Source organism: Sapajus apella, unplaced genomic scaffold (genome assembly GCF_009761245.1).
Source record: "Sapajus apella isolate SASKATOON/1434 unplaced genomic scaffold, GSC_monkey_1.0 scaffold6, whole genome shotgun sequence".
NCBI lineage: Eukaryota > Metazoa > Chordata > Mammalia > Primates > Cebidae > Sapajus > Sapajus apella.
Genome location: NW_022436946.1, coordinates 30,685,859 through 30,712,890, shown reverse-complemented (window position 1 = coordinate 30,712,890; position 27,032 = coordinate 30,685,859). Strand labels below are relative to the sequence as shown.

The 27,032-nt window shown below is 36.8% G+C and overlaps 1 protein-coding gene across 1 annotated transcript in view; it reads right to left on the bottom strand.

Moving 5' to 3' along the window:
- Window positions 1-27,032, bottom strand: part of MAN1A1 (mannosidase alpha class 1A member 1) — a 181,296-nt gene that overhangs the window by 18,552 nt on the left and 135,712 nt on the right. The window contains exons 7-8 of the mRNA XM_032274918.1: window positions 11,300-11,423; window positions 7,470-7,563 (exon numbers count right to left, since the gene is read on the bottom strand). Of these exons, the coding sequence (XP_032130809.1) occupies window positions 7,470-7,563; window positions 11,300-11,423 (218 nt within the window). The remainder of the gene's footprint in view (window positions 1-7,469; window positions 7,564-11,299; window positions 11,424-27,032) is intronic.

Genomic DNA, 27,032 nt, shown 5'->3' with positions numbered 1-27,032 from the left:
GCTCCTCAGGTTCTTGCCATTATTATTATTTTTAATTTCACTCTGTCATCCAGGCTGGAGTGCAGTGGCATGATGATAGCTCACTATAGCCTCGAACTCCCAAGCTCAAGTGATCCTCCTGTCTCAGCCTTCCAAGTGGCTGGGACTACAGGCACACATCACCACAACCAGGCTCATTTTAAAATTTTTTGTAGAGATGGCATCTCACTATGTTGCCTCAGCTAATCTACAACTCCTGGCCTCAAGTGATCCTCCCACCTGGGCTCCTCAAAGAACAGGAATTACAGACGTGATGCACTGTCTTTGTGCTATTTTCTAGTGCTATGAATCTGAAGGGTCAAATACTTATGGGACAAGGGCCATCAGAAAGAATATAGGGCAGAAGAAGATTTTCCTCCTAATACTCCATTCCTACAGTCCACCTCCACTGCCATTATCATGCCAGATCTACTACATGCATCATCAATAATCTCGCAACTGTAGAATAGGTATTCTCATTTTAAGAGTAAGAAAAATCAGGCTTACAGAGGCTAAATGTGCTGACAGCATTGGTAAGCACTATGGATCCCACAGCCCACGCAGGGTCTCCTATCTGGATCTGCTTGCACTCTACCATGTAACACTAGGGTATTCTTTTGCTTACTGCTCGAATTAACTTTTATTTTTCAAGCATATTTGCTTACAAAAACAAACACAATTTATTTGAAACATAGTACCTAGAATTCAGAAAATTTGATCATTAACAAAATAGTCTTTTAAGTTTCATACATCAAACCTAATTTATTTTTAACGATAAAACCTTTGTTGACTTAGTTACACAAAATCAATTCAGTATTTAAACTGCTATCAAGACAATTTTTCTCCTGGGGGCTACCCAACAACTCCATGTGGATGTCTGTATACATGGGCACCTAAAACTGAATAGGGTTACAAGGAAATTCATTATCTTTTCTTCCTCCACCTTCTCTTCTGCAGTGGCCTCATCTTACCATCTGCATACAGTATAAATCAGGTAGTCATTCTTTACTTCTCTGTCATTTCCAGTGAGCTACCAGACTCCACTAATATTACTTTCTGTATTTCTTAAATCCATCTCTTTCTGTGTTCACCAATATGATCTTGACTCAAGCTACCATTAGCTCCTGCCAATTATCTGATTTGTTGATTTCACTTTTATAGCATGTGCTATTTCAACTTAATATAATTAAAATCAAATAAAGGGTCTAGTTTCTCAGCTGTACTCGTGCTCAATAGGTAGATGTGGCCCTTGCCCACTATATTGGGCAGGGAAGATATAAAAATTTTTAGCATTGTAGAGAGTTATTTTTTTTTTTCCCAAGATGAAGTCTTGCTTGCTCTGTCACCCAGGCTGGAGTGCAGCAGTGGCGTGATCTCGGCTCACTGTAACCTCCGCCTACTGGGTTCAGGCAATTCTCCTGCCTCAGCCTCCTGAGTAGCCCACCACCATGCCCAGCTAATTTTTTGTATTTTTAGTAGAGACAGGGTTTCACCATGTTGGCCAGGCTGGTTTTGAACTCCTGACCTTGTGATCCGCCCACTTCAGCCTCCCAAAGTGTTGGGATTACAGGCATGAGCCAGTGCACCTGGCCAAGACTTCTAATGACAGTGCCCTTCATTCTATTCCCCACATTAATGTCAGAGTAGCCCTCTTAACACATGAATGTGATCACCCTTTACTTGAAGACCTTCAATCTTGTGTGTTTGGTGCCGTGCAAGATCTCAATCTTCTCTATGCCATTCAGTCTTGCTCTACTTCCTCTCTGCTCACTTGCTATACAGCCCTTCTTTTGGTTCCTCAAAAACATCAGGCTCCATCCCATCTCAGGCAGGGCTTCTATAGGCCTTGTTCTGTCTGCTTGAAATAGACCCTAGGGCTCCCTGTCCCGGGATTAAATGGCACTTCCTCAAAGAAGTGTTCTCTTGACAATCCCACTAGGTTCCCTTGTCACTCACTTTTTGATAGCACACATTTATCACCTGCAATTTCATAATTTGGTAACATTTTCTTTTGTCTCCTCCATGAGATCATGAACCAAAAAGGCAGAGACCAGACCTATTATGTTTCCCAGTCCACACCAACCCCTGGAAAGTGTCTTGCACATAGTAGGTACTCAACAAATAACTGAAGAACAAAGCAAAATTCTTGTATGTCAACCTTAATAAAGAGCTATAACTATTCAAGCTAAAGAGCCATGTTTTAAAGCAGTTAAGTAAGTGATTTTCTTATTGCAGAAAGTGTAGAATTATAATTTTAATTTTAATGTAAAAATAATTTAAAAAATTTTAAGTCTGATATTTAAAATGAACTTTACAGTTTTCTAAATAAATTAACACAGAAACCTCTGACATTTACAAATTAACAGACTAAGTATGAACTCGTCAATAATAAGCCCTGTTATTAACATGATTGTAAGAGACAAAAGCAAGTGATGCATGGAAAAGCAAATCATGGTTTGGCATTGTCAAAACAACAATGACTAAATGAAGTGATAGGAAATGGTGGCCAGGATCCAGACGTGTCCTTTGGAGTTAAAGCAACGGGAGCTGAAAACCAACGGCCAGAAGCAGCTTGATGTTTTCCTCCCCTTGGGTTATGATTTTCTAAATAGATGGAAGAAGCAAGTTTGGGCATTTGGGGATTTTTTTTTTTTTTTTTTTTTTTAAGAAAAAAGTGTTACATAAGAATACATTTGTTTTAATTTTGGTAAGTGCTAGTTTTCTATTTTTAAAATTTTCTATCTATAAAAATTTCACATTTGAAAAGATGTGAAATATTCTATAAAAATTTCACATTTGAAAAAAAACAAGACAAAGGAAAGTAGAGGAGACACAGGTCTTCTCAATAATTTAGCATATCACTGAGTTTCCTTCAGGCCTGGATGACTGTTTGTCAACACAGTCCTGTGTAAACATCTTAACGGATGTGGGGAGAGGATGCCTGATTTTATCGGCAGGTAAGAATCAACTTACTTCTAGAAAGAACATAATATAGTATTTTTATGTCCAACTGCTCTAAAGGTAAGATGTACTGCAGTCACTCAAATATTATGCTCTTCTCTGAAGGAGTAATTTATTCTTTTATTCATAAGAATAGACCCCATAAAAGGATTTCTTTTTTTTTCTTTATTTTCAAGTGGGTATTTTGTCCCAAAAAGGATTTCTAATATTTAAAAAAGAGAAGAAACAAGTAGCAAAAGATTCAAGACAAAGAATAATTGAAATACTCAATAGCTCCCTTTTAAAATTTTTGTTGACTTAATCTGAATTTCTCTCTTTGAAACAATCCTGCAGTGATGCTAGTGACACTATACATAGCTAGCTTGTAGCTAGCCAGCTAGCTAGATTATAGATAGATGGATGGCTGTTATAGAAATCAAAGGATGATAAATGTTCTGGGTATAGACATGAAACCCTGCCATCTGGCCTAAATGGTAACAAGATCTGTTTATATGATCACTGACCAGGACTGGATACTGCCTTTCAGCCACAACTGAGGAGCAAGGGCAACTGCTAAAAAAGAACAAGCAGAACAACCATTAAAAGCAGAGGGAAGGCCTGGCATGGTGTCACATGCCTGTAACCCCAGCACTTTGGGAGGCCAGGGAGGGTGGATCACCTGAGGTCAGGAGTTCGAGACCAGCCTGGCCAACATGGTGAAACCCTGTCTCTACTAAAAATACAAAAGTTACCCTGGCATATTGGCTGGCACCTGTAATCCCAGGTACTTGGGAGGCCGAGGCAGGAGAATTGCTTGAACCCAGGAGGCGGAGGGAGCTGAGATCATGCCACTATACTCCAGCCTAAATGAGAAAGTGTGACTCCGTCTCCAAAAAAGAAAAAAAGAAAGGTAAGAAGCAGAAAGATCAGATACAGAGCATATATGCATTCACAAAATTTAAGTAAGTAAATACCTCCTAGGTGCAAGATACCGTGTACTGGCTTAGTAAATATGACTAAGACATGGTTACTACCTGCAAAAGCTTTGGATCCTTAGGAAAATGGATATAGATGTGAATCAGCAGAAAAAGGTTTGTGATAGGAAAGCACCCAAAGTGCTGGGGCAGGGGAAGAATAGAGGAAAAGTGGATGCTAATAAATCCCAACTGAAGCACCGAGGAGGGTATCCTGGAAGAAATGGCAATCGAGCTGGGCCTTGAGAGGTGGAAGGGCTAAGGAAATGGCACAAGCAAACACCTGAACATGGCCAAGGAGGCCTTGATTGAAGAGTAAAAAATAAGTGTGTCTTCCTCTGGCTAGAACACAGAATGGGGGTTGGAGCAGGAGAGAGGAATAACTCATCAATCTCGGGTTTTTTTTTTTTTTTTTTTCCCTCAAGAAAATTGGCTCATAAGGAATCCAAATATAAAGGACTCTTTGTACCAGGAAACATGGTCAAATACATAGCATCAGGGTGACCCAGAAGGTGAAGCAGAGATGTTCCAGTACAGCTGGCTCCTTCTGTCCCCCTTCATAGCAGCTTCCAAATCCCAAATCATAGGAGGAAAACAGTAAATCAAGGAGACTTTTCTTCAGCTTTTGAAATCTGTGGTGAGGAATACTCCAAAAATGCTTGTCCTTTTAGAGAATCACATCCTATCACCTTGTACTTAGAAATATACACAAGTTGTTTTATCCTCAGTCCTCTGGTGGCCCTCAAATGTTGAGTCTCAGCACCCTTTTGTAATCTTCAAAAGAAATAGGTACCCCAAATAATTTGTGTAAGTAATACCTATATTTATTACCTTGGAAAATTAAAACAATTTAAAAATATTTTTGTTTTTTCATTTAAAATAATAATTACATGCCCATTATGTTAACATGTATAATTTTCCAAAAAAGTTATAATTTACAAAACAAAAAAAAATCAGTGAGAAGACTGACACAATTTCACATTTTTGCATATCTCTTTCATGTTTGCCTTGATAGGAGACAGCTGGATACTCATGCCTGCCCTACTTTCAATCCACTGCTATATGTTGTTTTGGCTGTAATACATCAAGAAAAGTCAGCCTCACACAGTTATACAGTCAGAAAAAGAAAGGATATTTTAACAGGCTTTTCACACAATTGTGGATATTTTTCTTTGATACTATAAGAATAATCAACAAGTGGTTTCGTTTTTAAAGGTTTATTGCATTGTGAAACTAGAAATTACATCAATGACTTTTTGTATTCTGTTACATTAAAATCCATTAGTCTATCTTATACTTTAAATAGATTGTTTTCTATGTATGATCTTATAATATCATGCTTTGGTCATCTGGAACATACTGGTTCACTGAATTATGCAGATCTTTCAGATATTGACACTTTCCATTATACAATATCAGAAAACCATATTTGTTAATATCGTCATCAATCTAACAGGAAAAGTATTTGTGCCAAGCTCATGGTAGCATGTACAAGTTTTCAAAAATTCTATTATTTATTTAGAAACTTGGATTATAGTCATCGGCACAAATACTGTCACTTTTCCTTGAAGTGACAAGCTCATTTTTAAGAACATGGCTATTGATTAGCCTAAATAACCATTTTTTAAAGTTGTTCTTTCAAGTAAAGATGTTGGATCCATGAAACAGTAAGTGGCTAGTTCAGCTTGCAACTCAATCACCCAAGAGCTTTTCCTTGAGGCAACTACCATTTTTCATAATTCAGCAGGAGTGATTTATGGGTACTTTCCATTTCATCTCAGAAAACATTACAAAGGATTGTACTCAAGGGTTGAATCAGTAATTTTTTTTACTGTTTCATTAAGCACATTCATAAGTGAAACTGGTATTTTTTTTTTTTTTAATGCTATTAAGAATCAATGAGGGCTGGTGTGGTGGCTCATGCCTGTAATCCCAGCCTTTTGGAAGGCCAAGGCAAAAGAATCACTCAAGCCTAAAAGTTCGAGACCATTCTGGGCAAAATAATGAAACTTTGTCTGTACAAAAAAAAAAAATTAAAAATTAGCTGAGCATGGCAGTGTGCACCTCTGGTCCCAGCTACTCAGGCGGGTGGCGGGGATGGGGAGGTGTCAGCTGGGAAGATCACCTGAGCCTAGCTTAGGCCCAGAAGGCAGAGGTTGCAATGAGCTGAGATCATGCCACTGTACTCCCGCCTGGGTGACATAGTGAGACCCTGCCTCCATAGAAAAAAAAGAAAAGAAAGAGAATGAGTATTAGTACTATCTGGTGTTTGTTTGCCTTTGTTCTCAGTGAGGCTTCAGTAGTTTCACTTAATACTGTAGGTGTAAATGTCAACATATTAGAAAAGGCAGAAAGTCTTTTAAAGTACCACTATGAAAAGCAGAGGCAGAAAGAGAGATCAGACACAGAGCACATATGTATTCACATAATTTAAGTAAGTAAATACCTACTAAGTGCCAGATACTGTGTAAATATGATTAAGACATGTATTATATTGTATATTATTATTATATTATATATTAGTATATTAGTATTGTAATAAAAATAGTTTTGACCTTGTGGGCCTTCTTAGAGGTCTCAAGGACTTCCAGTGATCTGTTGATTACACTTAGGTAGGTGGTAACCTTCATTATAGTCCTAACGTTTCAACAGCTAGGCCTTCCAGAGCTACAGCATATTTTAGCATATGAATTTTAGCATATTCTTTCCTATTCTTTAAGAAAAGTACTTCTAAAATATCAGTGAGGTATCTAAGAACATGATATTGAAATACAAAGAAAAAACCCAAATTACAGTAAAATTTTAAGGCAGTGTACTCTTGTCACAGCTAGGCATCTCACTTAATATTCTTCACTTGTTTTCAGTTGCTATTTAATGTACTACTGTTTTTCCAAATTGGCTTACAAACATTTCTTTCAACTACTCTGAATCTTTACGACCTTGCTCAGAATCGTCTGAAGAGTCTTAAGTGCAGGCTTCTAGCATTCAAAAGTCATTGTGCAATACTCTCTCCCATCCTAAAGTTAATTCTACTGGCAAGAAACCTTTATCTGGCAGCTTAAAATTAAGTAGAGAAAAACAGGCTGTTTGCTCTTCCTTTTTCCCAACTCTTAAAAATTCTGGCTCCTCTTTCACTGTATAGCCATGCAGAAATAGAGAAGGTTAGGAAGCAGAATGGTCTAGCTACTCCCTACAAAACCCTCACAGTCATTAGTACAAAGGAATGAATTTCCTTTCTATCCACATGACTAGCTTATTATAGGTTAACACCCCACACTACTCTGACCAGGTCTTCCCTTTCTGATTAATAGCTTTAAATGGCTTTATATATCACCACACTTGGAGTTATATATGAAAAATACATAATCCAGTTTCCTGGCAACACAATCTGTCTGATGACAGTAGCCTGTTTATTAAAGAAGCCATGTCATTTTCTCCTGTTCTAAACATTTTTCAACAAAATCTGCGTTGCTTTCGTGCTCCCTCTATGAGTACAGTATCATAAAGAGCTATAATATTGTGAATCTTCTGACTTACGTTGACCCCACTGTCCACTATTGGGATTCAGATAGTTAGGATAAAGGCCTTGTGGTTTTTCCAGTTTGTTCAGTACTGTTCGAATATTCATCACCTATAACAGAAAATAAAATGTTACTGTGAAAATCTAAAAAACAATTCTCATACCATTCTTCTTTTTTTCTTGAATTTATTTTTCCATTTTAGAAAAAATAAGTTGACTTAAATGATGTAGAATTAGAACAAAGATAATTGCTGTTAGCTTATTATTACAAACATAATGGCAGTAAGTGAATAGAGTCACACGATTGATTATCTACCATTAGCCAGATGCCATACTAGGAACAAGGGCTATACCAGTAGATAAACAAAGTCACCACACTCTTGGAACTGTGCATCCTAGTGGGATGGGACAGATGATAAATAAATAAATAAATAAATAAATAAGTCATGTGTCACTTAGTGACAGGGATATGTTCTGCGAAATGCACAGCTAGGCAATTTCACTGTCGTACAAACATCATAAATTACACTGTCACAAATGTAGATGGTACAGCCAACCACACACCTAGGCTATAAGGCAGAGCCTACTGTTTATAGGCTACAAACCCGTGTAGTGCATGTTACTGTACTGAAATATTTGTGTATCTAAACAGAAAAGTACACTATAAAAGATGAAAAATGGTACCTTTGTATAGGGCACTTATCATGAATGAAACCTACAGGACTAGAAGTTGCTGTGGATGAGTTAGTGAGTGAGTAATGAGTGAATGTGAAGGCCTGGAATGTTACTATAACTACTGAAAGCTTCATAAACATGGTACACGTAGCCTATATTAATAAATTTATAAAAGTACTTTTCTTTAATAATAAACCTTAGTTTACTGTCATTTTACTTTATAAGGTTATTTTTTTTTAATTTTTGACTCTTACAATAACCCTTAGCTTAAAACACAAACACTTTGCATAGCTGTACCAAAATATTTTCTTTCTTTATATTCTTATCTATAAGCTTTATTCTATTTAAAATTTCTTTTAAAAATTGTTTAACATTTTAAACTTTTTGTTAAAAACCAAGACACAAATACACATTAGTTAGGCCTACACAGAGCAGGACCATCAATATCACTGTCTTCCACCTCTACATCTTATCCCACTGAAAGTCTTTCAGGAGCAGTAGCATGCATGGAGCTGTCACCTCCTGTGATAAAAATGCCTTCTTCTGGAATACCTCTTGAAGGACCTGGCTTTTACAGCGAACTTAAAAAAAAAAGTAGAATATTCTAAAATAACAATAAAAACTATAGTAATACATAAACCAGTGATGCAGTTGGTTAATTATCAAATATTATGTACTGTACATAATTGTATGTGGTGTACTTTTATATAACTGGCAGTGTAGTATGTTCCTGCCATCAGCAGCACAAACATGTAAGTAATGCATTGCACTAGGACGTTATGATGACTATGATATCACAAGACAGTTGGAATTTTTTCAACTCCATTATAAACTTACAGGACCACAGTCATATATGCGGTGGATTGTTGACTGAAACAATGCTAAGCAACACCAAACTGTATAGTATGTCAGGAGATGATGAATACTGTGGAAAAAAATAAGAGGGTGCAATGGACTGAACTGTGTACCCCTAAATTCATATGCTGAATCCCTACTTCCCAATGTGATTGTATTAGGAGACATATTTGGAGATGGTAATTAGGTTATGATGGTAGGGCCTTTAAAATGGGATTAGTACCCTTGTAAGAGACACAAGAGCTCACTCTCTCTGTGTGTCTCCCTCTTCCCTCAGAGCACAAAGAAGACACCATGTGAACACACAGTGGCACAGTACTTACCTACAAGCCCAGGGAAGAGGCTCAGAATGAAACCGACCTCACTGGCAGTTTGATATGGGATTTCCCAGCCTTCGGAACTATAAGAAATTTGTTGTTCCTGGTTGCATTTTTGTTATGGTAGCCTGAGCTGACTGAGAGTAATGGGGCAGGGTGATGTGGAGAGGCTATCCCATGTTAGTCAGGGTGGCCTAGCAAGGCGGGGGTGTTTGAGCAGAATATTAAAGAAGTGAGGGAATAAGCCATGTGGAAATGTGGAGGAAGAGCACTCTGAACAGAGAGGAGAGAAAGTACAAAGACCCTGAGAAGATAGAAGGTTTGCAAGGCCACTGAGGCCAGAGGTGGGAGGAAAGGGGAGAATGTCAGCAGGCAGAGGAGAGGGAGAGCCAGGACTCAGGTCACCCAGGCCTCACAGATCACAATAAGGGCCTATTTTACTCTGAGTGTCATGGAAAGGCTGAGGGGAGAAAATAAAGGAAGTGATAGTCAGGTGGCTACTGTACAGTTCAGGTCACATGATGGACTACAGATCAGGGCAGCATTAGAGGCAGTGAGACAGCCAAAGAATTTCTTAGTGGACTGGACCTGGGGTTACCAAAAAGAAGAACCAGGAGGACCTCAAGATCTCTGAGCTGACCACTGGGTACAATGAGGTGCCATTTACCAAGATAGCAAAGACTAGAGGAGAAGCAGGTCTAGGCACTGAGTCTGGGGCATTTTAAGTGGGACTTGTCTATCGACCTCTTAGTAGAGATGTTCAATAAACAGATATAGAGTCTGGAGTTCAGGGGACAGGTTGGGACCAAAATAATAAACTTGGAGTCTAGAGTACAGAGATGTATGCAAAGCCCAGAGACTGGATGTGGGAACATAGGGAGTGAATATAAAAAATAAGAGGCACAGGATTGAGTGCTAGGGTTGTCCAATAATTAGAGCTTGGGGTGTTGAGGAGGACACACACACAAAAAAGGCGAAGAAGGAGACAAACCGGGAGAATATTATATGTCAAGTACAAAGTATATCTCAGGAACAAAGAACTGACCGAATTCTGTGTCGAATGCCAAGAGTGTAATGAAGATGATGGGGGAGAATGGATAAGTGGCTTTAGCACTGTGGTGCTCACTGGTCCCTGAGATGGGTGTGGCCGGGAGAAAAGTCCTAATGGAGAGGGTTCCAGAGACTAGGAAATTAAACAACCGAGACGACCCTTTCAAGGAGTTTTACTGTAAAGGAAAGCCAAAAAGCAGGTTGAAAATAAAGGTAGAGTGATGTGCGGAACATGGATTTATCCGAACATTGATGGGTTTGCTTTCTATAAATGAGGAACCAATTCAGGTACAACATCACATTTGCACAACACTTTGAGTCTATCTTTCACATACTTGGCTCATATAGCAAATTTATTACTTTTTTTTTTTTTTTAAGACAGAGTCTCACTCTGTCACCAGACTGGAGTGCAGTGGTGTGTGCTAGGCTCACTGCAACCTCCGACTCCCTGGTTCAAGTGATTCTCCTTCCTCAGCCTCCTGAGTAGCTCGGATTACAGGCACGCACCACCATGCCCAGCTAATTTTTGTATTTTTAGTAGAGATGGGGTTTCACCATGTTGGCCAGGATGGTCTCGATCTCCTGATCTCATGATCCACCCGTCTTGGCCTCCCAAAGTGCTGGGATTACAGGCGTGAGCCACCGCGCCTGGCCTAGTGCATTTATTACTAAATATTTTTAGATAAGGAAACAAACTTCATATGAGTAAAGTAACTAGCTTAAGGTAGAGGGAACCAGATCTGGAAGCTGTGCCCTCACACCCTGGGCTAGAATGGTGTCCTGGAAAGGCTATAGATTTAAATGAAATGCTGCATGTTGCAAAACTTCAGAAAGAGCTATAACAACTTTGCTTGTTATTTTCCAAATCAAAAATTCCTAAACCTTCTCAGAGAGGATATTGTTTCTCCTAAGTGTTGCTTTGTAGGCCAAGGCACATCAAAGAATCTCACCTTTTCAGCAAAGATGGGGTTTCCTGATAAGTGGCTCAAGTGCATAAACTCCAAATGCAGGGTTCCAAACTCCGCCAGAATACTGCTGCCTCCAGAAGCCCAGGGCCAGTTCCTTCCAATACCACTAAAGAAGAGATGACAGTGAAGAGTTATGGGTCAGATTAATTTAATTTTTCACTATCTAAATAGTAGACGTGAAAAAGACAGCTTTTAAAAAATGGCATCTTAGCTAATAGTCCACTCTAGATATTGTAAAACCAAGCATTGTTTTCTTTGGCTACCAGTTTTAGGGTTTGACTCCTATCTCCAAATTGAAAATTAATGTTGACTTAATTTAGAAAAAGCTGCTGAGTACTTGCTGTTGATGAAAAGGCAAATTTTTTGGAAAGTTCAGGTGCTATATAGATATATAACCATTCCATATAGAATATAAAACAAAATCTGACCTAACACTCCCACCATGCCCAAATGCCACATAAAGCTCTTCAACATTTTAATTAATTTCAGCCTGAGAGTCCAAGGAATTTTAGGTATTCACATTATATACAGAATTTTACTTGGATAGAAGATAAATTTCAAAGATTCATTAATTATACACTCACTTCATCCCTCTCCAAATCTTCCCTGCATTTACCAGATTTTCTTTCTTAATGTGTATCTTTACACTATTTGATCTTTTTCTAAGCATATTACCTAAGGTGCTAGCTCATTCCCTGCTGTATATAACCTGTGATCAAGAATCTTAACAAAATTATATGAAAGGGTCAAAAGCATGAGCTTCAGAAATTACTGCTTCATGACATTTCTTGGAGAAATGCTTTTTAAAAAGACTAGGCCTTTTAAAAAAAGTTATAAACACACATACACACAAATACACATGAAATGACTCCTACAGACGTGGCAGTTCTCTAGGGTACAGTTTATTTCTGGAGAACCACTTAACACATCAAGAAAGATGTGGTAATTCAAAATAATAAAGTCTGTTATTCTCCTGACAAATAAATTCCCTTTTTGATACCTAAAATCCCACGCTTTAGTTTTAGTTTAGATGTATATTTAGTGCATGCCTACTATTTGCCAGGCCTATACACGGCATTGGGTTACAAGCATGGTTATGATAATCAATCACTTTTTTCTCAAAGACCTAATAGTGTAATGATAGAAAAAGAACTAAGCATAAACAGCTCCAATGACATATGATAAATGCCGAGGTAAATGTGTGAAGCTTTCTCTGAGCATCTAAAGCTGGGACACACAATCCAGCATGGTGGGGATGGATCACAGAAGGCTTCTTCAAGGAAGAGACTCCTGAGTTGATTCCTGAAGGGTAGGTAAAGAGTTGGTGAGGAAAGAGTGATGAGAATCTGGGCAAGGAGAGAACACAGGAGCTGAGGGACTGGCCAGGAACTACAGGCAGCTCCTAGACTGCAGAATGAAGGGAAGGAAGGGTGTGGGAGAGAAGGCTAGAAGGATAGGTTGGGGCCAGGTCTTAAAGGCTTGTGGAATTCTTGCTTTCCTCTCTTTCTAAGGTAGACTCCATTAAAATGCTGCTCTTGGTGTCCACCCCCTCTTTGTTTTTTGTCATACATCTGTCACAACTCTGGGTAAACCCTTTCAGTCCTGTCCTGGCTTCTATTGCCAGGCTGCTGAGGAATGCTGAGGAGGAGAACAACCATGAGGATGACCAGCAGGTGCAGTTCTGGGCTCACCTCACCCTCATTCCCTGCTCCTTCTTACAGCAAAACCTAGATTTCCCCCCAAAACACAGATATACAGTACATCCAACAGAAAGTAAAGAGAAATAAATCACAGCGATCTGAAAATGACATATTCATGTATTTAACAAAACGCCCTAAATGTATTAGGCTCTGGGAATGTGAGTCCGTTTTTATTTTCATAGTTGGCTTATAAAAAAGAATTTCCAGTCATCCAAATAGGATGAATAGCTACTTTCAAAGTTACTAACATAAGGCAAATCCACATGGTAATTGCTCATTAACTAGTTGTCATGACATATCAATGTTTTATTCCAATCATTCCATCACTGACCAAAGTCAACAAGCCTATTAGGCAAAACTACAAATTTCTGTGGTCTGGAGAAATGGTAAAAACAAAGCTGCAACATAAGGCAATGTCAGGGTAAGAGGAGATCATAACTTCATCCTGGAAAAGAAAGAAAACAGAGTGCTGAGGAAGCCCAGCCCACCTTCCAGATCCTTAGGGACTAGCTAAGTTCGGGGATTAGAGCATGTGGTATCTCACTTAGATGAGAAAGTTAAGTAATATGTATGTATTAAGCTAAACCTCAAATTACTTTGCATCCATGTATTTGTTCTCTGCCATTAATGTGAATCAAGAGAAAACCAGCAATATACTAGAAAAGCATTCAATATGTTTAGAAACTTTGCTTAACATTTAATTTAAAAAGAGTTAAATTTATCCTTCCTCATTCTTTGCACACATTCATATCAAGGAAGATGGCACTCTTTTCTGTCACCACCCTACCTTGCCTCCGACCATGGAAGCAAAAACATTAAAAGCACTAGCAGAGGAAATGTTATGCTAATAGAAAGAAAACTGGATTTAGAACATAAAGTATGTTCATATGAAAGGACAGCTTTGGTTATCATTCACACAGTCTGCAGAATTTTCAGTAAGATTACTTATAAGATGAATGGTTGTACTGGCTCTTAAATGTAAGTCAGGGAAGGGGTTCAAGATATTAGAGATGGCACAACTATATCTAGACATTATATAAGGGCACTTGCCTTTTCTTAGGCAAAGCTGCAAAGATCTGTGGATTGGCCTGGGTGAGGACATGGGGCACATGTCACCCTACTACGGGCTGCCACAGCTGAAATGTGTGTGTGTCTCAGAGAAATGGCTGCCTCCTGTATTGCTTAGCAAGCATGCAAGCTTTGGTCACTCACAGATTGAGGGAGATGAACTGAATGATTCCCAAAGTCATTTTTGTCTTTAAATTATATTTATCTACTGAGGAGTCTGTATTTGTAAGGCTTTAATCTTTAAAATGATACATGGGCAGTGAGCATTTGACATTAAAATGGGGAGTTGGCGACAAAGCAGAGAGAGTTCAGCTCCCTTGATCTGGGGAGGGGGGTCACAGTGTCTTGGGCATCACTGGTTACTAAAGGTGAGGCATTCTAGGCTGCTGGGCCAAAACAAATTTTATCTATGGCAGTGGGGAATTTAAAATGTCTCTAACTTCAGTTCCATTATGACAGTATTTTAAATACATCTATGGTGTTCTTTATCTGGCCTATTTTGTAAACACTAATAAAATTTAGAAAAATATTTCGAAGGTAAAATAATAGTTTGTGTTCAGAAACCATTAGTTCCATAAGACAGGAATGAAAAGAAAGAATATTTAAATATTACCAATCTTGTTACAATGACTACATATTAAGCCAAAATGATGAGTTGGCCAGTGGAAATGTTTACACAAAAAGGCAATTAACATGGTCTGGGGAGCTGCCAAGTGTTTGATTCAAAGAATTCTGGAGTGGAACTTCCAACTTCTACATCACTCTATTTAATTCTGTTTCTTCCAATTCCTACATTTTCCATTTTAAATTGGAGTATTACTTAATATATGTTTCCATTTTCAATTTAAATTTTCAGTATTCTATAAAGGTAATAAATATTTAAAAAGAAATATCACAACAAAAATAATTGATTTTGGCCACTACAGTTATAAACATCTCTTTAAAGGAATTGAGTCTCTATGAGCTTTTGAAAGTGTGGAATGCTTTTGTTGCTTTGGAGACTATAATTTGCAAGTAGTTTATTAACTGTGGTAATATACTTCATCCTACTTTACTCAAAAACAAGAAGGCATAATTATTTACAGACCTCAGAGCTCTGATAGCAATGGGTTTTATGTGCTTTTCCTTCTGTCTCCTGGGAATGGTTAATAAAGGCTGGAGGAAGGAAACACAGTGCTAATAGTGCTACTCTATTCATATCTGAATCCCATGGGAGAGATACTAACCCTTTTTCTAGAGCCTGTAATGATTCAACTAGTTGGAGGATTGCTCTAGACTGACGGTGTATTCTTTCAAAATAATCTTAAATTAAGGTTACTAAAGGTACAGGTTGCTGTGTGCGGCGTGTCATTCCAATAATTCCAGCACTTTGGGAAGCTGAGGCAGCCAGGCCACTTGGGTCAAGGAGTTTGAGACTAGCCTGGGCAACATGGTGAGACCCTGTCTTTCCAAAAAACACAAAAATCAGCTGGATGTGGTGGCATGCACCTGTAGTTCCAGCTACTTGGGAAGCAGAGGCGGGAGGATCACTTGAGTCTGGGAGGTGGAGGTTGCAGTGAGTTGTGATTGCCACTGCACTCCAGCCAGGGTGACAGAGTGAGACTCTGTCTCAAAAAAAAAAAGGTATAGGTTACAGTGACTGTCTGATACAATTTGGATCATTAACACATATATTTGGCTACTTATAATCAGATGTACCAGACAATTTATAGGACTGAAATTCTAAAAATTGCCAGGTGAATATATAAACAAAGTATTAGTTATAAAGCCTTGAATAGCTATGACTTTCAATTTATTCTTCCTCGCTGCTTGCTATTTTATGCAAAATGGGAAATAAACCAAAATTATTTTTCTTGAGAATTCTGGCCTGAATAATTTCTGAGCAGTAAACAAACTTTGTTCAAGTTCATAGTCCAGAATATAGTTGACTCCCTGGGGTTACAGAGTTACCAATTTTTGGAAGAAAAAGACTCCCTCACATTCCATACAATTATTGTAAAGCCTGAGTCATGTATGCAAATAGAATGGCACACAGAGGGATATTTAATTCAAAAGAGCAGATAATCCGACATTATTCCTTTTGGGTTTTGGCACAGATTAGGAAAGAATAATCAGAAATGTCATGAATGATTGTTTCATTTAGCTGTATTTCCAAAGTGAATTGATTTTTAGATAAAGCAATTTCGGCTTCACTTACAAATGCTTCCTTCCTGAAAAGGTTTGCACAGTGCTGATCTTTCAAGTTTACACTCTTAAGAGCTGGAATAACAATTCCAGGGGACTGGCATTCTAAGACTAGCTAAGATTCTATTGCAGCTTGCAGAAACTCTGACTGCAGAGGACTACTTCCCAATGACTATCCTTCTGGGGAAAGGTGGCTAAGAGGTAGCTATCTACTGAATTGATCCATAAACCCCAGCTTCGTGCTTCCAAACAGCAGCAGGGTAAATCTCCACACAACTTTTAAACCAAGGGCCAAAATAATTTAAAAATTAGTCATATCTTGCTCCATCTCATCACGGGTAGTTGTTTTACATAGAGCTGAAATTGAAGATGTAACATTTTAGTTTATCCTGACTCTCAGTACTGCTGTTCTTACATCTGGCTGTCTTGGGCTGTGGGAAGCTGGGGGTTATGAAGACAAAGTTGGTGACAGGTACTCTCTGATTCCACAAATAACCTGCTCCTGAGGTTCAGATGCCAGAATTCTTTCCCATCTATCTTTTGGGTAAGATCTCCTTGCTAACTTATATCAACAAATTGCAGATAAGCTGGGTGCAGTTTCTGCTCAGTTATTGGGAAAGTTGGGATATTCTACATTAGGTTCAGAGAACAGCACCAAAAAGGTGAGCAGAACTGATGAAAAAGCAACTTGGTGTATAGATGTGCATGCATATACACCACTCAGAAAAAAAGGATCAGTTCTACACGTTGCTTTAAATATACATGGCATTTTTCAAACATTTTTCAGGCCAATCAATGTACATCAATGTTGAGTGTATACTATCTGACTAAATGGATATATTATTTAAATTATTTTTCAAAGGAAATATTCTGATTTATTTAAACACATTGCAGCACTGGACACTGAAGCTAATTTATTTTTATCTTCTTGCCACTATAAACAATTCCGTGGTGTGTCAAGTTTCTTTTTTTTTCCATTCCTGTCATGTTTATGGATAGTTTCTTTTTAAAGCTAACTTATTTTCAGACAAAAATGTCTACAAAGATTCCAGGTGGAAGATGTTAGTTTAATTATCTAAACTGATAATAATGAAGGACTTGCGAATGTGTATTAGAGACATAAATGTCCACTACTTGTAGAGCTATTTCTCTTTACAGTGTGGGCCAATGATATCCCACCTCATCTGGTAGTCTCTGTAACTCTTGGGATATTGCACAACCACCTGTTGTAAATCATCATATAGAGTCCTTTTAAAACTGGGAAGGGGGACGCTACACACCATCATTTATATCAAGGTATTTTTCTAATAAACTTCAAGATGGGATAGAAACATAGTATATTCCATCTTCAGAAATAATAATATACGAAATTACTTTGTCAAACATCTCTTAAAATTTCCCCTTACTTTGATTTTAGATACATCTGTTCCATCATTGTAAGAGTTCAACATATATCTTCATTTCAAGACAGTACTTAAGATACTAACACTAAAGTGAAATTTGGCTATGTTTGTCCATCTCTGTCTTTCATTCTATGGGTCTGTGGATCATCTATGGCTCGAGCCATATGAAATCAGTACAGACTCCAGGCTTTTAGTAACTCTCCAAATTCTGTCCTATGGTCTCTTACTGTAGCCAATGTGGCTAGTATTACTTGCTTTTCCTAGATTCTAAGATCATCAGCAAAAGAGACCCCTGCATTATGCACATGTGTTACCCCAATGTCTACAGCAGTGGCAAGAAACAGAGGTGCTCAATAAAACCAAAAAGCAAAAACAAAGAAGTTGTGTCACTGGCTCCCACCCAAACTTACGGCTAAATAATCAAATCCCATATTTAGTGTCAACACATATATGCCTTCTGATAGCCAACTTAAGAAAAACATCCTCTTCCTGGCTTATCCCAGGATTTACTACCACAAACTTGCAGTGGTCTGAAGTGACTTCTAAGGGTCAAGAAAAGGTGAAATGAGGAAAATAAGGACAGGGTGGTAATTTCTTATGAAGGATTAAATTTTATTCAATTTAAATGATTGATTGTCTTTTATTCTGAATCTGTCCTTCCTGTTTTTGTGATGTTAAACTTATCTTTTTTTTTTTTTTTTAAATGAAATAACAGTAGGGCTTTTTTTTTGGTATACTTTTTAAATGAAATAAAAACATTGGTAACCTAAGGCCAGTATCTCAATAATTAGGAAAATTTTACCTGGCCCATGAAAACTACAAGCCTGGCACCATTGGTCTCAGGGCTCAGCTGAAGCACCAACACAACTACTATTGGAAAGAACAGTTCACTACCAATTATGCCAAAAGTAATGTCAGTTTTTGGCAGAAATTCTGAGGCATAATGGACAATATTAAGTCAGTCTGTTCAACAGGCTAAAAAGTAAGCACTTCAGGGATGCAACTTGCCAAACTCAGCAAATAAGACTGTGCCAGTTGATCAAGCACAATTTACTGAGTGCTTACTCCATGCCCGTTACCATGCCATCCAAATACCGTGCCATCCAAATACCAAACACCTCAGGAAAAATGCTCAGGTTATTTTTGATGATTAAGATGGCCTATCTTGAAATGCTGGAGGATTGGGGTCTCAAATTGCAACTCAAGTAAATTTTATTCTAACAGCTGAGTAGAGGAAAAACTGTTTTTGGAAAACCCTTTCTGTTCTTCCTCTGGGCATTCCTTAGCTAAGATCAAGAGGGTCTAATTAAACTTCTATAAAATAAATTGAACTTCATCTGACTGGTATATAAAGTACACTGATATCTTATTACCCAGTTCAGGAGATCCTTACTGTAGGTCTTTTCCAGATATTAAACTACTTAGGATTAAGTGGAAAGGATTCATTCCTTGATGCCTAATACATTCATTAGCACCACACTTCAGAGTGGGTAATAAACTGTTTTAAGGCAGGATCAGTAAAGTGGATGCTATTAAGGAACTCTTTGGGAGAAAATGTAATGCTACAAACAGTATTCAAATTCCCAAATGATGAATTAATATGAAGAGAGATTAGGAAAACAGATGATGTCTAGGTAATAAGGATCAATAATTAGGGTATAATTTTTAAGGTGCATGAGGTAAGTTTAGAGATTTCTCTTCAAATTGAATGAATCTACCGATCAAAAGAAACTAAACAGTTAATTAAACCATCTTATAATTTAAAATAGTAGCTCTTATTTTTGGATTTTTTTATGAAAGAAGTAATGCACAAATAAAAATGTGTGCATAGCTTGTGATAAAAACAAACAGATTCAGAGATTGGTCTTGAACAGATGCTGGAGAATAAAGCTACCAAGCTCCTTCATTCTCATTTTCCTGCCTTCTGCCTACAACTTATGGTTTGGAAGCTGTTGGATGCTGTGTTATGAAACACTTTGGCAACTAAAATTTTAAAAACATAAAGATTAAAGAAAGAGATGAAAGAATAAAAAGGACAATAAAGAATAAAGAAAAATGAGGAAAATTCAGCAATAAAGATAGACAATCTTTTCAACAGAACATAAACTACTACAATAAAATTAGTGTGTGCCCTGTTTTGGTCCTTAGAAACACCTTTATATAAAATATACTCAGTGTTAAAGGACAGTCTGTGTATAATCAGCTCTATGCTGCCTTGAGACATCTTCTGTGCTTAACTTCTCATGCTTAGCTTATCTCCCTAGCTGGAGAATAAGATTTAAAGGTAGAAGAACAATTCTGTTTCTTTTACTACCGTCACTGCTCCCTCAAGTAGATAGTTACATAATAGATGCCATGATTCTATAATTGCGGCACTTATAATAAGGCAGCAACAAATCCATTTCTAACATGTTACAGTAATCCATATTTTCTATGAAATAGAAAACAAGGTTTATCATTCATAGTTAAAATATTTTCATGTGTTGATACAATTTACGTTTACCTTTATTTACATGTTTATACGTTTTCAGTGATTAAGATTATATTATTGGAAAAATATATTGAAAATGTAATGAAACTCCTAAAAACTTTTATAAAATAAGAATAATCAAAATGGGACTAATTTTTATGCTCTAAACTTCTGGTAGCCTCTTAATAATAATATTAACATTAAAAAGTTTCAAAGAGCAAAATAACTGGCCGATAGTAAAACTATATATTTTCTAGAAGAAATAATCAAAATACATAAGTGTTGACAGAAATAACTGCAGTTTATAAAAAAAGGTTTGTATTGTTTGTAAAATGCAAAAAGTGAAAACGTCATATTATTTTGTATTTTTGTTTTGTTTTTTTGAGACAGGGTCTCACTCTGTCACCCAAGTTGGAGTGCAGTGGCATGATCACAACTGGCTGCAGCCTCAGCTTCCTGGGGTCAAGTACTCTTCCCACCTCAGCCTCCTGAGTAGCTGGGACCACAGTTGCACACCACCATGGCCGGCTAATTTTTTGTAATTTTGGTATAGACGGGGTTTCACCATGTTCACCATGTTACCCAGGCTGGTCTCAAACTTGTGAGGTCTAGTGATCTGCCTCCCTTGGCCTCCCAAAGGTCTGAGATTACAGGCATGAGCCACCACATTTGGCTCACAATAGTATTTTGAAACAAATTACTGTCATTATTTTACCTTTAAGGAAATACTCAGATAAATGAATGCTGACAAAAGAAAACTAACTTTTGGAAATTGCCTTTTTCAGAAAGCATTATAAAATGCTAAAATAAAAATCTCAGAATAGCATTTTGAAATTAGCGATACTAATCATTCTCATTTTATCTTTAAGGAAAAAGAAGGAAGAAAAGAAAAACCTTCTTATGTTCTGCTAACGGAATCTGAGCTTTACTTGGCATTAGGCATATAGTACAAGGTACATGGCAAAGGACACAGAAAAGTTTATGTAATAATTAGGCCCAAAACATTCACTTGTAGGGAATCATTAGGGGTGGAGACTAGTAATGTGATAAGAAGTGTCCCTAGGAGACAGATGAATCTGAAACAGCAGGAGAGAGGCTGAACTTCAGACTACTTATACTAGACTAATGCTAGACTTTTTCAGATAGACCTGGTGTGAAATGAACTGTTGAGAAATAAAGCAACGAGCCAGTGGGAAGATTCCACAATTTATGGATTGGGTCTACTCTTGTCACAAAATATATCTTATGGTTGGGATGAGTTCCTTCTTTTTCCTTGTATGTCAATTTAGGGATAACAACAATATTTATGGGCTATTTTTCTCTTTACTCAAAATGAAAATGTTTTCTTGGATCCCAAGGGGGAAAACAGATATTCTTAGAATTTAAGATTATGTATTTTAGTTAACAGTAGAATGTCAATGTGAAAAATGGCACAACTGTCTTGATATGTGAAGTGCCAAATAGAAAATAAAACAGGTTGATGTGGTGGAATCTGATGAAGAGCTGCTTCTTTTTTTGTTTTTTTTTTTTTAGATGGGGTCTCACATGCTGGAGTGCAGTGGCGCAATATCGGCTCACTGCAACCTCTGCCTCCTGGGTTCAAGTGATTCTTCTGCTTCAGCCTCCTGAGTAGCTGGGACTACAGGTACGCCCTACCACACCTGGCTAACTTTTGTATTTTTAGTAGAGACGGGGTTTTGCCATATTGGCCAGGGTTGTCTCAAACTCCTGACCTGTGATCCACCTGCCTCAGCTTCCCAAAGCTCTGAGATTACAGGAGAGGAGCCTTAGATTGGCTTGTTGGGAAGAACATGCAGAAGGGGAGATGTTCAAGCTGAGACCAGAAATGATCAAATGAACCTGCCAGTGAAGACCTGGGAGTAGCTCTTTTAAGAGTCTTAAGTTAGGCATGACTCTGCAAAGTGTGAAAACAGAAGGCTGGCTGGTGTAACTGAAACACAGTCAGTAAGGGGACTCCAGTGCCAGGCCCTCTGGAGAGCTGATAAATGGGCAGATTACACAGGGTGATGAGGCCAGATCAAGCATTTCCATTTATTCTAAGTGCAGTGGGAAATCACTCCAGGCTTTTAAACAGGGGGTGATAAAGTCTGATTCACATTTCTAAAGTTCATTCTGGAATAATAGGTTACATAAAAGCAAGACTGGATGCAAGCAAGAAAATGATTGTATAGGCAACAGACAGATGATTGGTGGCCTGGTCTGGGTGCTGATAGTACAGATGGACTGACATGGAGGAACTGGGGCAATGTTTTGGAGGTGACAGCTGTCAAGAAGAATTGGATTTGGGGATGAGGAAAGACAGGAATCAAGGATGACTTCTAGTTTGCTGGCTCTAGTAGCTGGGTGAGTACTGACATCATTTAAGATGGGAAAGAGTAAAGCAGGAGCAGGTGTGATAAAGATAAGCATGCGTTCTGTTTTTCAGAGTTTGCTATAATAACTATCATCCATAATAACAAGGAAAAAGCCAAATTCGAGCCATTTTAATTTTCCTTTTTTAGTTATTTATAAAAATCAACTTATTCAATTTGGGGAACTTTTTTTCTGCAATGTCTTTTCTGAAATTATTAAAAAATTATAAAAATAACACATATATGGCAAAAAACTGAAAAGAAACAAAAGATGATGTTATAGAAATGAATCTGCCACACACTACAGATCCCACTGTCATTTCTCAGAGTAAACAATGTCAACAATTTAATGAAATCTCTTCCAAAACTTCCTAGTGCACAGTCATGTAATGAAGAGGCAAAATTAAATGAAAAACAACAACAACAAAACCAACAAATAAAACATAAGTGGAAGTTTACTATAAATATTGTTGTATACTGTGTTTCACTGAAAACATGAAGTATCTTGGTGCTCTACCTCAGTATAGCTGCACAGTATTCTGTGGATGTACAGTAGTTACTTTTTCAACATTTTTCTTTTGCTTCAAGTTTTGCTATGATAAACGATGTTGCATACGCATAGATAGGTCTCCAGGATAAAATCCTACAAGTCTAATTCCAAGTCATAAAGTGTGTATTTAAAATTTAATAAACATTTCTCAACTGCCTTACAAAGAGTATGTCCCAATGCACATTCCCTCTTAATGTGCATGAGAATGGTTTAGCTGCTCACTAGCTGGGCATTTATCAAACTTTTAAAACTCGGTCAATCTTCTAGGTTAAAACTAACATGTTAATGCTGCTTTAACTTGCATTTCTTTAATGATAAGCATCCAATGTTGAATGGCAAATGGAATTCTTTTTCTGAGAAGTACACCTGTTTATGAATGTCTCATTTACATATTAGTGTCACTCCCTCTTTCACATCTATTAAAGTATTCTTTATAATTAAAAAAATTACACAAGTAATGCATACTCATTGTAATGAGTGAAACAATGTTAAGATGATCGAGAAAAAGTGAACACTGCATTCCTATCCCATTGCAATTCCTCCTGCGCCTCCAACCTGCCAATCCTGGTTCACCAATGTTATCCACACACATGCACACAAATATATGGATACACAGAAAGATAATTTGTTGTTTTTAATAAATGAGATTACATTATATACATTAATTACCAACATGCCTGTTTCAATTAGTAGCTTATCACAGACACTTTTCTAGGATAATTTTTAACAGCTTCATAGTAACATTCCATAAGTAGATAATCACATTTAATTAAACCAATCCTCTATTGACAAAAGGTAGACATCTCCTAATTTTTAAAAATTCTACAATCAGTGCCACATTGGCCACCAGTAGTCATACTAATGGTTTTAGAAAGAACTTCTTATATATTAAGAAACTTGCCTTTTATCCATCCTATGGTTTGCAATTGTTTTTCTTGATTTTGTTGTCTTTTGATTTTAGTTATGTTTTGGGTTATAATATTTTTTATTTGATAAAATTTTTCAATTTTTCCCCATATGTGTTCTGGGTTCTGTACCCTATTTAGTAAGCCTTCTCCTCTCACCTAAGATTATGTTTAAAAGACCTGGAAAATCTATACAATAACTTATTTCTTCCTAATAAGGTTTGGCAGAGAAAGTTATAGTAGTATACAGTATGTAAAATTTACTGTTTTAAACTATAAATATTTTTGTTTTTCACATCAGATAAAACATTGTATTATGCTCACCTGTTCAATATCTTAGCTAATTATTACTACTGAATATTAAACCACAGAAGATCCTCAAATAACATCTTTTCACTCAATATCCTTTCCTTATAATATTGATAAGAAAAAAAATACTTGATTCCCAGCTGCGGCCACTGTCTGTATGGAGTTAGCATGTTGTCCCATGTCTGCATGGGTTTTGAGTACTCCATTCCCCGCCCCCCCCCACACATCTCAAAGCTGTGCATGTTATGTGAATTGGCACGTCAACATGGTCCTAGTCTGAATGAATGAATATGTATGTGTGAATACACCCTGTGCTGGTGTGGCTTCCTGGCCAGGGCTGGTTCACACCTGGCACCCTGAGCTGCCAAGGTGGGCTCTGATGACCAGTGATCCTAAACTGTAATAATTGGGTAAATAATTATCTGATTTTTATTAATCTTTCTTAAGTGTAAGTATAGCTCACATTTACTTCAATGTTTAATATTAGAAGTGCTTTGATCTTTATTTAGAAGTTTGGTGATGTTTTTGTGACCACGAACATGCTGTAGAAACTTAACTCTTGTTTATAACAATTAGCTAAGGGTAAAACTGGTTTGGTTATATGTTGTTTTGCTTAAAGCAGTAGTTTCAAAGAATCTACTGAGGACATTAAGTGAAGACAACTGTGTTCTCAAGTTCATTTCACTTTAGCATTTCTTTCTCTTTTCAATCTTACTGTAAAATTTCACTGATTTATTTTTTCTTTATAGAGATTTAGTAGTTTCATTAATATCTCTCCATAAAAAGAAGGAAAAATAGTTACATTTAAACAATAAAGAACACTTTATCCAGTGGAGTTTTGACAAGAGAGAGACTAAAGGTAAATTAGGGACTATGGGTCAGATAATCATTAAAGCAGCATTTATGCACGTAGAGAATTTTCAGATGTTATCCTGGGCATGTCCCTTCAACTCTTTGGCAGCAATTTCCTGATCTATAAAACAAGGTAACACTTGCCTACCACACCTTACAGAGTTTTAGTGGGATCAAATGGATAATACACATGAAAATGCTTTGAAACTACAGGGATTAGTCCAGCAAAATATTTTTATCTTTTTGGATTAAACAACTGACATTTAGCTAACCAAAATAAATCTGTTTTTGGTTTTCTTCTCTTCAATTTTAGACATTCTACTCAATAAAAATAAATTCACCAAATGTTCACTTAGAAGATAGAATTATAACACAAGTAGTAATGAAACAATGTAAGGTATCCCAAGATTCAAAAGTGAAACAAATTGCTACTGTTAACAGCCAACTTTCTCAAAGCAATTTAATTGCTACACAACTATCAAATATGTAGCATTTAAAGAAAGTTTTTACAGGTCATAAGTCTTCAAGAAAAAGGTAATAAAATTATTTCTAATAATAAGAGATAGACACAGACATCAATGACACATTATAAAACTTAGTAAGAAAAACTAGAAAAATATTGTCTAGTGATTTTTTCCCCCAAAGGTAAAATATCTTAATCTGTTTGGGACAGGTACAGTATAACCCGGCTTCTGCAAAATGGGTAAGAAATCAACTATTAGTTCTTATAGAATCATCATTTTAAAAATCCATACTCTTTTGAATATCTACCTGCAGAGGAAATTAGTAAAAATTATTCTCTTTGTCCCATCAGAAGACTTTTACCACAATATTCGTTTTAGAATGATTTTCAAAAGACTACCATAGAAATCTTTCCTATGCCAAAACTTGTTCATTTTGACAACTACTTTACTATGGACAATAAATAAGGTTTGTAAAGGACATCATGACATTTAGAGCTGCTGATCTAATCACCAGTGAACCCACTGGTTAAATGCAATGGAAAGTTTAAAGCTTAACTGCAAAAGGTAAAAATTTGATAACACAAGAATTTATTTTACTTGGTGAATTTAAAGAGACATTGATTAAATTTTCATTTAATTAAAAATTACTTTCATGTAGTATCCTATTTTTATATAAAATGGTTTAAGTTTCCTTTTCTTTAGAATTACTTGTAAACAAATAAAGCAATGCATATAACCAGTGTTAAAGTTCTAGTCCTTCAGACTTATTGGTAATCCATATTTCAAAAATAAACTGGTGCCTTCTTTAAATGAGGAAACTACAAGTAAGAGTTGTTTATGTGATTTAATTAATCACCACAATAACTGCCTACGTGGTAGGATATTACTGTTTAGCAAAGGAAACTGGGACTCTACAAGGTTAAGTGACTTGCTTCAGTTATTAAGTGGCAGAGATGGGTGGGTTTCTATACCAGGTCTAACTGGTTCCACAATGCGTGCTCTGCTTTGTTCAGATACTACAGGATGTCATTTTTCTTATTAATACTTCTATACAAGTTAGCAGTTAAATTGGCCAATTTCCTGGGTTTAGGAGAGCCAAAGGAAATTTATTAGCACTGACAATTGAGATATCACCAATCTATATTTATTTGAAACAACACGGCATTAAAAAAACCAATATGTACAAAACTGACTCATAATATACTTTTTCCTTTAAAAGTCCCCAGTGAAAACATGTTATAAAAAGACAATAAAAGAGAAAAAATGCTGAAATGTTGTAACAAAGAAAAAGAAGTTCAATTTTTTAATACCCCCAAAACAAATTCTAAATGTATTATCAGCAGGTCAACAACAGTTACAAGCCCAATGCTTTAGCATTATCTGAAAACAGTTTTGAGCATTTTAATTTTTCTATTTTTTAGGCTCCAATTTTTTTTTT